This window comes from Cotesia typhae, unplaced genomic scaffold (genome assembly GCF_013202065.1).
Source record: "Cotesia typhae breed Kobodo isofemale line unplaced genomic scaffold, CoteBio_Ctyphae contig_5, whole genome shotgun sequence".
Classification (NCBI taxonomy): domain Eukaryota; kingdom Metazoa; phylum Arthropoda; class Insecta; order Hymenoptera; family Braconidae; genus Cotesia; species Cotesia typhae.
The window spans coordinates 8,826,524-8,839,816 of NW_027423757.1; the positions used below are offsets into that span (position 1 = coordinate 8,826,524).

At 30.8% G+C, this 13,293-nt stretch overlaps 1 protein-coding gene across 4 annotated transcripts in view; it reads right to left on the minus strand.

The window, feature by feature from the left end:
• The window catches only part of Hth (Meis homeobox homothorax), a 267,463-nt gene that overhangs the window by 225,613 nt on the left and 28,557 nt on the right, over positions 1–13,293 (minus strand). For all 4 annotated transcript variants that reach the window (XM_074248775.1, XM_074248773.1, XM_074248774.1 and 1 more), the window contains 2 exons: positions 13,183–13,233; positions 9,103–9,291 (listed from right to left, as the gene is read on the minus strand). In XM_074248775.1, coding sequence (XP_074104876.1) covers positions 9,103–9,291; positions 13,183–13,233 — 240 coding nt within the window. The remainder of the gene's footprint in view (positions 1–9,102; positions 9,292–13,182; positions 13,234–13,293) is intronic.

Below are 13,293 nucleotides of genomic sequence, written 5' to 3' on the forward strand. Positions count from 1 at the left end.
TTACTTTAAAAACTAAGTGAATTCTGTAAACTGTATTGTAGGAACTTTATTTTTTTCATTAATAAACTTATTTTTATGACTATGTACTTGTGTGTGTAATATGTGTATAATTTGTGTATAATATGTGTATATTTCTTATAACAACTATCGGACATAACGTCCGAAGTATACGGTCCCTTCAATGTCGTTATATCCGGTTTTGACTGTATATAATTATTTTTATTATTATATCTTTTCCTATTTACCGGCAAGTAAAATAAAATACCATACATTCACATAATTTTAATATTTACATTTATAAAATAAAATCTTAATATTTGTGTTTGCAATGTGTAGTAATAACAGCTAAATTCGATAAATAATCGAACAGAAAAACATGTCACTAGACCGTGGGAATTGATAGTAAATAATAACAAGACTGGTCGGTAAAAATAATTAATCTCAGGTTTTAGCGTAAGTGTTATTTTAACGAGGGCGATAAAACAGTGATTTGATTGTTAATGGACGCAAATAGAGTTTATAGTTAAGTATAAATATAAAAAAAGTATTAGATTATAGATGGTATTGTATATTGTGCATATAAGGCAGTAAGTGTTTAGCAAGTGCCGGTAAAAGACACGTAATCGGTGGTTGAGACACGAAGCACATTGGCGGTATTAAATACACAAATGGGCGGTCTTACACTCAGTAATATCGCTTCCTCCAATTGGCTGAGTCGTTACACTTATCGCGTTACTCAGTGAACTATGTGTAATGCAAACTGTAGAAGAGTATGTGCTGTCGCGGCACCGCCGATAGTAGAGGTAAAAAAAAGTTATTAAAATTTTTAACGCTGGATATTTATTTATATAATGTATAAGCTGAATAAAATTATAAAATTTTGCACTGAACCTATGTTATGTATCAATGTAGTAATATACGTACACTTAAATAGATAAGTATAAGTGTATGGGTACCATTAAAATTACCATTAATTTTATTGTAATCGTGGGACAAAATGCGGTCCGTTTATTTATTATTCATTACCATTTTTTAAATAAAAGTTACGAAAAAATTCATTTATTTTATTGTAAACTTTATTAAATTTATCGAAAATCTTATAAAATTTGTTAAAAAAAGTTAAAAATTATTTCACTTATCGACAAATGATTAGGTCGTGTCATCCGTCCCACAATTACCATGAATTTAACGGTAACTTTTAAAGAAAATTTCTTTAAGTGTATGAGTGTATGTTTAAGAGAGGAATAAATTATTCCAATAATAGCGTGCCCGTTATTATTATCGTGTGTACTTAAACGTTAAATATTCATCGAGAATAAGGATGACACTAGACTAGAATAACTTGCTGACATATTAAATATGGTTTTATAAAGAAACCACCTCATGTTTATAGATAATTATTTATTTTTTCATTGACGTCGATTAAACGTTCTTTTTGTGTCGATCTGGTTGTACACCCATCCATGTATGGGTGAGAATACTGCCAGACTTTGAGGCGTTATATATTACATATTATATATTTCAGATGTTAAAATATGTCTACACTATCAGAAATAATAATCGCTCCTCATCGGCCGATCAAATAATTTGAGAAAAATAATTTTCAAAAATTTTAATATCTAATTATTATTTAATATTGATATGGATATATGTTTATGGCAATTTCCTAATGAGTAAGACAGACACGGAACCGCATCCTCGATTTATTAATATCGTGTATAACACGCTGTTGATGTATATAATACAGCCCATCCACGCTCGGATAATTTATTATCCTGTCAGTAATGTCGCTCGCACAATGACTTTCTTGATTTTGTGACACAGCAATAATCGGATAGGTATTAGCGGTTACGTTATAGGTATTGTTTTCATTATTATTAGCCCCTGGATCAAAATTATTTTTGATAATGTAGTTAGTTTTGAAGATGGTCTTCAAAATATGGTCAAAATACGGTATTATTAATCAGTCAAATTTTTCAGTAGGGTTATTAACAAAAAATCGTTTAAATTATCAAAAATCTAAGAATGTTTTATTTATAAAATTTCAAGTATTTTACATGTATCAAATTTTCTGTGGCTTAACATTAACACCAGAATAAAGACAAAATTTAGTAAGCAGAAATTATTTAAAGTTAAAAAAATTACAATAATTTTAAATGTTTATTTTTAAATAAATTTTTGTTCAAAAAAAATGTTTTAAATTGTTAAGATATGTTTTTTTTTTTTTTTTGGACAATATACAATGACGTCAATAAGTTAAAAAAACTCAAATATGAGGTTTGATTTCTAATTTCCGAGGTTCATTTTAGCCATGATCTCTTGATTTGAAAAAATTAACATTAAGTTTAGTATGTGATGACAAATATTAGGCAAGTGTGTAAATATTTAATCAAAATTGTCTTGAGTCCCATTGAAGTGAACGTAAAAAACATGTGATATGTGATATATATTATTATTAAATATAAGAATAAGCGACAGTTCTCGATTTTACGAAGAGGGGGTTGAAATAAAAATTAAAAAAATAACCAGTAAAGGTGAAGCAAAATAATGAGAAAATAATATAAAGGGGCGCGGAACTAAGACATTGGTCTGGTGGCGGTGGTGGAGCTGGTGTGTATACTGTGTAGTACGAAATAACAAAACCCGGGGGAGAAAAGACTGAGAGTACTCGGGAGTATCGGCGCTACGCTGTTGAGGATGAAAGTGGCCCGGTAACAAGTTTTACTGCAGTTTTGCGGCTCAAAACTGCGAGCGCGTAACGGGCAGCAATTGAATTTAAATATTCAATTATGCGATGTGTAAATGAAATAGAAGTCCTATGCAAATGGCTACACGCTAAGGGTTGTTGCAAATTTAAAGGGTTAAATATTTATTAGATGAGGGTTAACCGAGATTTATGGACGGACTTGCCGGCTACACGCCGCGCTGCGCTGCCGCGGAATTGCCAAGTCCGGAGCTAAAATATAAAACTATTAAAATCTTCACCTAGTCCCTAGTACCTTTGGGGAATCACACGCAGTCGGTTAATTATTTTAAAATATCTACAAATAAATTATTTTTAAAAAGTCTAAACTTTGTCAAGATCATCTTAAGATTTGACAAAAATTTATGAACTTTTTTTTAATAAATAAATAAAAATTTTTAACTTAATTTATGGATTAAAATTTGAAATGCGAGTTCAGCCAACAACAAAATTACGAAGTAGGAGCATCCAAGTCTTTCTTGAGAATTTTTGACGAGTCGATCCACTTATTAATTCATTTATTTTTGACTTAAAATTATTTAGCAAGTAATTAAAAAAGTAACTTATGATTTAATTAAAAATCCGCATTACTGATCGCTAATCACCAAAAAAGTAAAAATAAGCCCCTGGGATTAAAAATGACAGATAACTTTTGAGTTTTTAGTTTTAATTAAAAAGAAGAAAGCAATAAATAATAAAAATATCACGGACTCTTATGCTAATTAGTAATTAGTAATGCGAATCAGTATATATATGTATACAAATATTGCATGCCAACAGGATATATGAATAAGGAAACGTTGTTATAACGATGAGAGTGCGGTCGATTGTCAAAATAAAGTAAGTAGTCATTTGTTTTTTTTTTTTTTAACTCAACAAGGCTAACATTTATTTATATATAATAATGAAAATAGGTTGATTGAGACAATAGTTTAAACATTATTATTATTTTTATTATTAAGGTAATATATTATATCACTATGATCCTAGTCGTATACAATGTCCAAGTGAGTTATTTCAATAGTTATCTTTTTTATAATTTTCCTTTTTTTATTTTATTATTGTTATAATGCTTTTTATTATCTTATCTTTTACGACTAAATTTTAAGGTATATAACACACACATGTACAATTTTCACGCTTATATTTCCCGTTTTAGCTTTATTTATTTCGAGTCCTTATTACTCGTGGTATCCGCAAATCCATTTTATTATTTATCAATTTTTTTCATCATGTTAAATTTAGCAATAAATTATTCCAGAGCCTGGAAGTACGGTCACAACAATTGATAATTAATTAATGAATAAATTTTAATAATTAATAATTATAATAATCTCTTCACTTATTATTTTATTTAATCACGTATTGTATGTGAGCCTTTAATAATAATTATTAATTAATCGCTTACGTATATTTTATTTTTAACTGTAATTATTATTATTAAACATTATAACAAATTATCCAAACAATATATCTATACGAAACAAGAAATAATAATAATAATAAAAAATAACGTTAACTAATTCGGCAACAAATGCTTTCGATAACCATTAATTTTTTTTTAATTAAGTTTTTTTTTCTGGTTACACAATTATAAAATTTTTTTTAAATATAATTCTTATTTAAAAATTTTTATTCTTCAAAAATTTTATAAATATGTAACCAATTATTTTAAAAAATATCCACAGCTCCAAAAAAAAAACTTTTGATTTTAAAATGGAATATTTTTTAAAATAAAAGAAAAAAAAATATCACGGATTGTATCGCATTGTTCGAGATCAATTATTTAAAAATAATTCAAAATTTTTCAGAAGTAAATTTAAAAAAAAATTCATCTGATATAACGAAAAAAATATTGAATATATTTTAAGATAAAAGACTCGTCCAATTCACTCGTAAAATATTTTTGCATTACAAATACAACACATAACAGTTCACGACTGCACATATTAAGTAGCAATAAGTGTAAATGCATTTAAAAAATTATTTATGTTTTATTAATATTGAGCGAGTTACTGAGTGAAGAGGTAAAACAATGCGAGACGAGAGAACGAGTAGAAAAAAAAAATGAAAATAATTAATAATAATTAAATGTGATTGGAAACAAAACAAAGTTTGTACGCGTATCACTTTTACGATTTACAAATCATCATTAATATACAACATAATTACCGTTCTCTCGTCTTAAAACATCGCAATATCTAATTTTAATTAAGTACAGTCTTGGCAATGATGCCCACTGCAACCTATGGCACTAAGTATTCACGTATTTTTATTAATATTTTCATTTAATCGTCGCTGCAGGCGCTCATTTTTACGTAACTCATGTTATCGATTATTAATAATATAAAAAAAAAAAAACAAAAAAAAATTACAAGATAAAATTTAGTTTTTAAATATTAAATTTTGAATTCCGATGTTACAAATAATTTTAAATAAATAAAATAAAAACAATATTGAATAAAAAGTGAATTATTCACAGTCTAATCGGTCTTCGCTGTAAGTTTCATTCTTTTGGTTAAATAAAGTTTAATTACAAGTATAATAATTAATAATTATAATAAAAAATAATAATAATAAAATTAAATTTAATAAAACATCAAACCGAGACGAATCTCGGCCCTAGGTTCGGCACTCGTAACTAGGGTTCCAGCCTCCAGAGGCCCAAGATTCACCCCGTCAACACCGTACTTGATCCAAGCATCGACTCGTAGAAATCGGGGCCTTGCGTCGCAATTGCTTTACCGATATTTATTGTTTAAATTAATAAACAACAATTATCTCATTTAAATTAGTTATTAATTATAGAAAAAAAAAAATATTTATAAATAAAGTATAAATAGACGCAAGTGATCCCCTGATTGCTGCTCCATGATACCCCGAATCCTGCACCCCATTTATTTAACAATTCCTCCATGACATGAAGGAGCATGCTCAAAATTTAACCACATAAATTTGAAATCGAAACAAATCAATAGTATTTAAATGTAAAAATATATAAGTAGCTTATGTTATGAAATAATTTTAAAATAAATGGAAACTTATTCGGGGGTGCAGGTTGATATTTTTTAATTAATATATTATTTACCATTAATAATTATCTAATAAACCACGGGGCACCACAGGTTGGCAGCATCACATTAAATATTTTCAGCAATATTTAATTAATTAATAATTAAATATACATTTTTTATTTAGATTTCATTCTACAAGTCAAGGGGTTCAAGTACGGGGGAAGGGGGTGGACCTCGCGCGCCCTGCCGGCCAGGACTTGTACCTCACACAACTCCCTAGTTACGAGTACCGAGACCTAGTATAATAACATTTATGGATACGCAGTTTCGGGCCGCTTTTTTTTTTTTTTTATAATTATTATTTAATTTATACAATCATTATTTATTCGCAATTCTCTCTTAGTTAAGTATCGTTATTTGTAGGATAAATATATACACAAAAAAAAATTAAATGCAATGTCATTTTAATTATTTAGTTACTTTAAAATAAAATATTTATATTTATATATTTATATTTATAAATCATTTTGATTATTCTCGTTCCACTCATTCCACATGGATAAAGAAAAATAACATTCTCATAAAGATAACCATTCATTTTATTCATCCATAATTAATTGGTAACGCTAATCACTTAATAATTTATCTATAGAAATAATTCAGTGGCCCTTTTCTCTTTCATTCTCAATATATTTATTTATATATTTTTTTTTATCTTGAGTCTCATTTATTTAAAAATAGCTTTTATTAACTTTTACTTATTTGACGCGTTATTTATCTTAAATCTATTACGTATTTTTGATCACGATTGGCTGAAAATCGTCTTTGGTATTAACAGAATAGAAGTCTACCTAATTAAAAGTGGATTTTAATTTATTAATTAATTAATTTAATAATTAAATTCCAGACGATTGTATTCAGCGGTTATATATTTAAAAGCGTCTCTTATTGAGCTGAACGTCATATTGTATTATGCAGCGTTGCAAAAAAAAAAAATAACTAACCGTGGTAGTGAACATTGCAACGGAATCTGCTATGTATTATAAATAATGATAATTATTTATTTATTTATTTATCAATTAATAATGTCTACCTTTATGCCTCTAGGTCTCAAAACACTTGTTATGAAATTTTATTTTCATTATTATAAAACTTTTAAAATGTCAATCGACTCGCCACTCATTTTTATTTTTATTTTCATTTTCCATATTCCCGTCAACGATTAATAATTATACACAAAAAATTAATTGATAATTTTATCGACTGTAATAAATAACCGAGCAACGAAATTTAACATTAAATTATTAACATATATAATATATAAACTTTAACAATCTAGAATATAATAATCATGATAATAATAATAATAATAATAATAATAATAATAACCAATTAATAATTCAGTAATTGTTGTTAATATAATCAAGAGATCGTTAACAGTTAAAATATTCATTAGATCAATAATAATGACAATAATTATAATATTAATAATAATAATAAATGAAGTAAAAACAAAATCAAAGTCTATATAAAACAAACTCGTTGCTCGATTGATAATATATGTATTTAATTATAATATACTCCCATATAAGAAAGACTCGATGCTTCCTACGCGTTCGACCGTCTTATAAATATTTAAATAATTGTTAAATTCCCGCCGACGCCTCATCAACTACCACCCTGTTAACAACGCGGCACGACCGCCCCATACCAATTATTATGTTTTGATAATTAATTATTGTTTTTATATGATATATTATATTATTAATAATAATAATAAAAATAGTGGTGATAATGATGATGATGATAATAATAATAATAATAAAAATATAATTAAAAGATTTATAATGGTTTAATGAATAATCTCATTCCATGCCGTGACTACCTTTCAGCTGTTGAGCAAGACAAGAATAATGACCAGTTGTTGTTTATTTTAAATATTATTTTAATAAAAATAGTGTCAAGTATTGAGAGACAGGATCTAAGCTTAGAATGCAATCGCCAGTGAGCAGACAAAGATGTAGGTATATAATAGATACTAATGGATTTTGTTGGGAGCTTTACTGTAGCAGGATTTATCTAAGGAGTTATTACTGGATAAATAAAAATCAGGGGATAATTTATGATGGTCATGATTGGTGATTAATTAGGTTTTTTCCAAGAGTTTATTAACGCAACCGTGTTTAATTTTTTTTTTTTTTTTTAATTGATAATTTTTTTTTTGTGAATTTTTTTCGGTTTGTGGTTGCGTTGATAAGCTTTTGAATTGGTACAGGAGTAAGCGAGAGAGGATAAAAAATAGAGAGAAAAAGATTAGAGACACCCGAGAGACGTAAAAGTAGACATGATATTTTGAAAATAAAAGAGCAGATGTAAAAAAGCTAAATGTTATGTAAAGCAAAACTGAATGAAAAATTTTTTTTTGTCATAACTTGAATTTTTAACAAAGGAAATACATATGCAGCGATTTTTTGTTGTGAAATCATATTTTGAGGTAAAAAATTTCATTTTGTTGCAAGATGTTCAAAGTTAGAAATTTTTATTCAGTTACAACATTGTTAATTTTTTTTTTATTTTAATTAATACGTGAATAATTGTTAATGTTTCAATTGCAAACATTTTTCTTAGTACGATTTGTACCGCGTCAGTTTCACGTATTAATCATAAAATGACTTAACTTATCATAAGTAATTATTTATTTAGGATTGCAGATTGTATTGAATTTTGTTTTATTGAGAAACAAAAATTAATTTAACTTAAAAGAAAACTTCTTTCCTGAGAAATTTTCCTTGATTCAAGATTCTTTAGTCTTGAATCGAGTTAATTTTTTTTTTTTTTTTTTTTTTTTTGAGTGTTCAAGTTATAACAAAAAATTTTTTTTATGAAGACGGTGTTGAGAAAGAATAATAATAATAATGAGATGTAATTAACATAAAATATTCCAAGATGTAAGACGTAATAATGAATTATAAATAAAAAGTATAAAATTATCTATTACGAACACGGATAGACAACGGTCGAAGAGTGGCATGAGTAGGCGGTCAGGGCGACGTGCGAATGCGAATGCGCAGGGGGCGCGGAGGTGGCGTGCGGCGAGGTGGCCATCGCGGCTGCCATCATCATCTGTTGGTGCGAACGCTTATGGGAGTTGGGAGTTGTGGCGGCGCTACTTGGGGTAGTGGTGTTATTGTTGTTCGACTGCTGCGACGGGTGATTTTGGCTTTGGTTTTGGCTCATTTGCAAGGGGGTGGTACTGCCGATGGCATGGTGATGGTGGTTGTGATGGTGGTGGGGGGTGATCGCGTCGTGCGGATAATAAGATGTTGACGATGGTGAGGTACTCACAACGTCTGGTGTACTGGCACCGTCTGTGTGGCTAGTGCTGTCTGCTGTACTCCGGGGTCCGCCATCCAGCCCATTTCCCAGCTCTGGCGGCTTCGAGCTCTCTCGGTCGTCGATTACCAGGTCGATCGGCATCTTGCCCTTCAGACAGCTGATATACCGGTGGCAGAAGTTGTCGCACAGTTCGTGGACCTAGAACACACACAAAAAAAAAAAATTAGATCATCATCGTCAATTTTTGAGAAAGTTTCATCATTAAATGTTCAATTCGGTGATTTAGAGACCTATTTTATCAACAAAATAATTACTGCTCGATGATCTGCCCGAAAAAGTTGAAAACTAATCTCTAAATCCTTGCGAATTTATGAAGTCAAAATAGCCACTTTCAAAAATGACAAAAAAACATATTCAACGTCTCCAAATTTAATAAAAAAAAATATATATATATATATAAATATTCTCCCGAATAAAAAAAAGAAGGACTTAAATTCAGGCAAACAAGGTAAGGATAAGAAAGACTAAAAAAAAGGAAGAAAAAGAAGAAGAGCAGCTAACAGCAGGAGCAGAGGCTTGACCGGTGTCCAGCCGAGCATAATGCTATGTATGCAAATGAGCGAAGCAGAACCTATAGAACGAATATATACAGACATATCCCTGGACTTCGACCCGCCTTCGTCCCTTTGGCCTCGTCCAACAGCCGGAGAGCTCGATTGAGGCTTAGAAATAAATTTATTACATAAAGACAAAAAATTATTAAAGAAAAAAGGTATCTTGTTATATGTAAATTGGTCAAAGTCGATTGAGGCTCAAAGTATATGATATGCCGCCGCTTGGCGTACTCGTCCACGTCGATTGTTGTTGCATATGCAACTCTAGATATATAATATGTATAAATATATGTATGTATGTATGTCTATATATATATATACATAATATGTATATTATTTATCCGCTACCTATGTAGAACGGTGGTTACTTACGACGCTATTCTTATTAGGCAGGTGTTTATGTATAATAGAGGTCGGCCATCTTGTCTAAGACTGTTACCAATCCAAAGTTTTCATTATATTTAATATTACTTTACTGTCTGTTAGAAGTATGTTCATTTTCGTCAATGTTAAGACATGCATTTACTTTTTTATTTCAATGAAGTTTTTTTTTTTTTTTTTAATTTTTCTGGCGCCTAAAGTAAAGTGTATTGACGATGTGTAATATAGACTACTTTACTATTTCGTCATTCAATACTTATGATACGATAGTATCGACCTTAAGTTACACGATCCGGATCTTCTATGCATTCTCTGTTACACACCCCCAATGGCTTCTGGTCAAGTCCAGCCGATACTACAGTATGAAGATCGCACACCGACACATAGTGGCAAAGAGGACACATGATATCTTTTGCAAGAAGTAAATCATCTGAAAATTTCTGTCACGCTATAAAAATGATCCAACAGTTTGATGTTTCAACCATTTTACTTTTAATTTTGCTTGGAACCAAAAAACGTAAAAAAAAAAAAATGAAACCCCAGGATTAAGCAGGGAAAAAATGTAAGACTGATAAATCAGGAGAGTAAAAAAGTAAAACATTGTTGTACAAATTTACTGGTTACGGTTGATTTTCCAGGAGATCGAGTTGCCGTGACGCATGCATTTGAACAGTAAACCGCAAAATTGCAGAGGAGACTTAGCATCAAAAACCGGTTTGTTTGCATCGCGGAACTGACCGAGAGAAGGAAGTGTATATACACGTATGTATATGTGTTTGTATTTGTATATATGAGCTAAGTTAAGTAAAGTAGAGCCTCTCAAGTCTTGGGTCTTCAAGCAAATAATATCTCTTGCTTTCTCTGGACTAAGCTCCAAAGCAAGTCTGGATCCGTCCCGGGTATGACCAACTGAGGAATTGAAATACTTTAATAATTTTAATGTTTCTAGAGTTATAGTTGTACTTATACTCATAAGAGTCCAGTATTTGTGACGAGGCGTTGTACGGCAGGGCGGTCACGGCCCAACCCAGAGAATTTAAAGTCTGATATTTGCACGGTCTGTGGAGCCCATCAGAACAACCAGGAGCACAAAAGTTCTCTTAGTATCCAACGACGTCGCTGGAGCGCATCGACGTGGCCGGCGCTCCCCTTGGTTAGTACCGGTCAAATGTAATTATGCTAATACACTATTGGCTCGGAAAAAACCATTTTTATCGCGAAAGGGGAGACTGACACGTACCAATCCTGATTGGTGCTTTTTTTACGCTACACGCCGTAGTTCAGTTCCAAGATTTAAAAATTTTTATTGCAAACTGTGAACTCTCAATCAGGATAAATCAAAATTTTGTCGATAGTTTGAGTGGAAATAATTCATTTTTATTATTTGGATTATCGACTTGAATTTACCCTTATTTGTCCTGAGTCACGGTGACAAATTGCTTAGACAGTTGGATTTAACTCAGCAATCAGACGAAGGACAAAGAATATAATAGACAAAATGAGAAAGTTTCCTTATTTTTACGAATTGCAAAAATTTAAAAACGTGGGAACTGTACGGTGAATTTAATGATAATCGGTAATCACTCCAGTAGATATTATTATCCGTTAGATATATGTACATTTTACAGTATATTGCGATATTTTTCAGCGGGTGATGAAATATGAGTACTATGCAATAGAATAGGTACCGAGTAATTTGATGGGAAATGGGTAATTCAATGATAAAGTTAATATAATATAAACGATTTGAAAGCCAACCCATAGATTCATCGCCATCAATGGCCCTCACTGTCAGGCTGGATGTCGATCGGTTGGCTGGCTGTTGGCTGCCCGGTTGGCTGGCTGGTTGAAAGAGAACGAATAGAGAGAATTTAGCCGCGGGTATCAGCGCCAGTTTATAACATAATCACCGTGAATGAGGAAAATTGGTATGAAATTGGCTGATAAAACCGGGCTGACCAGTAGCCTGTCTCTCCTGAATCCCCGCTCGCTGCTTTGTCGATTACATATCCTGCCTTATATATCCTTATTTTCGTGGTACAGTGTGTGCTGCTCTCGATACTCTCGATTATTATTATGATTAAACTCTTGTAGCGGTGAACAAGTAGATAGGCTTTCATTATTTTCGATCAAAACGCGATAGATAACAGCCGGGTCTCTATTATACATTATAAACATTATTCATTGTTAAATAACAATCCATTAAGTGTAATCTATAGACGAATAAACATGTACGAGTATGTTAATTTACTGGAATATTTTACGGGATTTTTTTCAGCTTTAAATCATTATTATTGAGCGAAGAAACCCGTCAATCATTCCTCGTAACTCTACCGTATTTGGTGGATCGTCATAGTGATAGTCTTCAGATTCGCGGAAGTTTTTTTATAAAGTTGTTGGAGAAAATACGGAAAAATGTGAGCCGACTTGAATAAAAATGTTTGATCCAAAGTAATGCAAGTAATTTAAGTTCTTTGCCGGGCATTGGACAGCTAAATCACAGCACTTAAAGCGAAAGAGTTGAGTTGCCTACACAACAGTTAGACTTAGGTGGACTGTGAAATCCAGGATCTAACATCTAGCATCCAACAACAACTTCTCAATCTCGGGAGCTTTCACTGCTATTACGGAAAATGGCTTCTCTACTAGTTTTCTCATGAGTTGCTGGTCATGACAGATGGTGCTCTGTCTGAACAGTAATCCCAGGTGTTAAACGTCGCGAGGGCGATATTCTCTCTTCTTCATTTTCCATAGAACCAACCAACGTATATGACCAAATAAAATTACAAATATTCAGACTATGTCCTTACAGTCAACTCTACTTCCTACATCTAATTCTTCGGAAATAAAAATTCCACTATAATAGTTATGGGGAATAAACGTTTAATGCATGTCTAACACAGATATTTCCGAGATATCAGGTATAGTTTACGCTTAACTAGTGCAATCTACGTCCGAAGGTGGTAGTCTAATCTCTTGAGGATAAATTTACGATCTGTTTTAGATTAACGAGGCACATGACGCCCTCTTGAATCAAAGTCCTATTGTTCTTATCATTACTACTGCTAATTATTTGATTAGTTTATTAATTTACCTTTTCAAGCTCGAGGAGGTGAAACCGGAGGACTTGGATAGCTTGTACCATCTGTAAAATAAAAAATCAATTATTAAAATTATTTTTAAAATTAAACTTAATAAAAAAAAT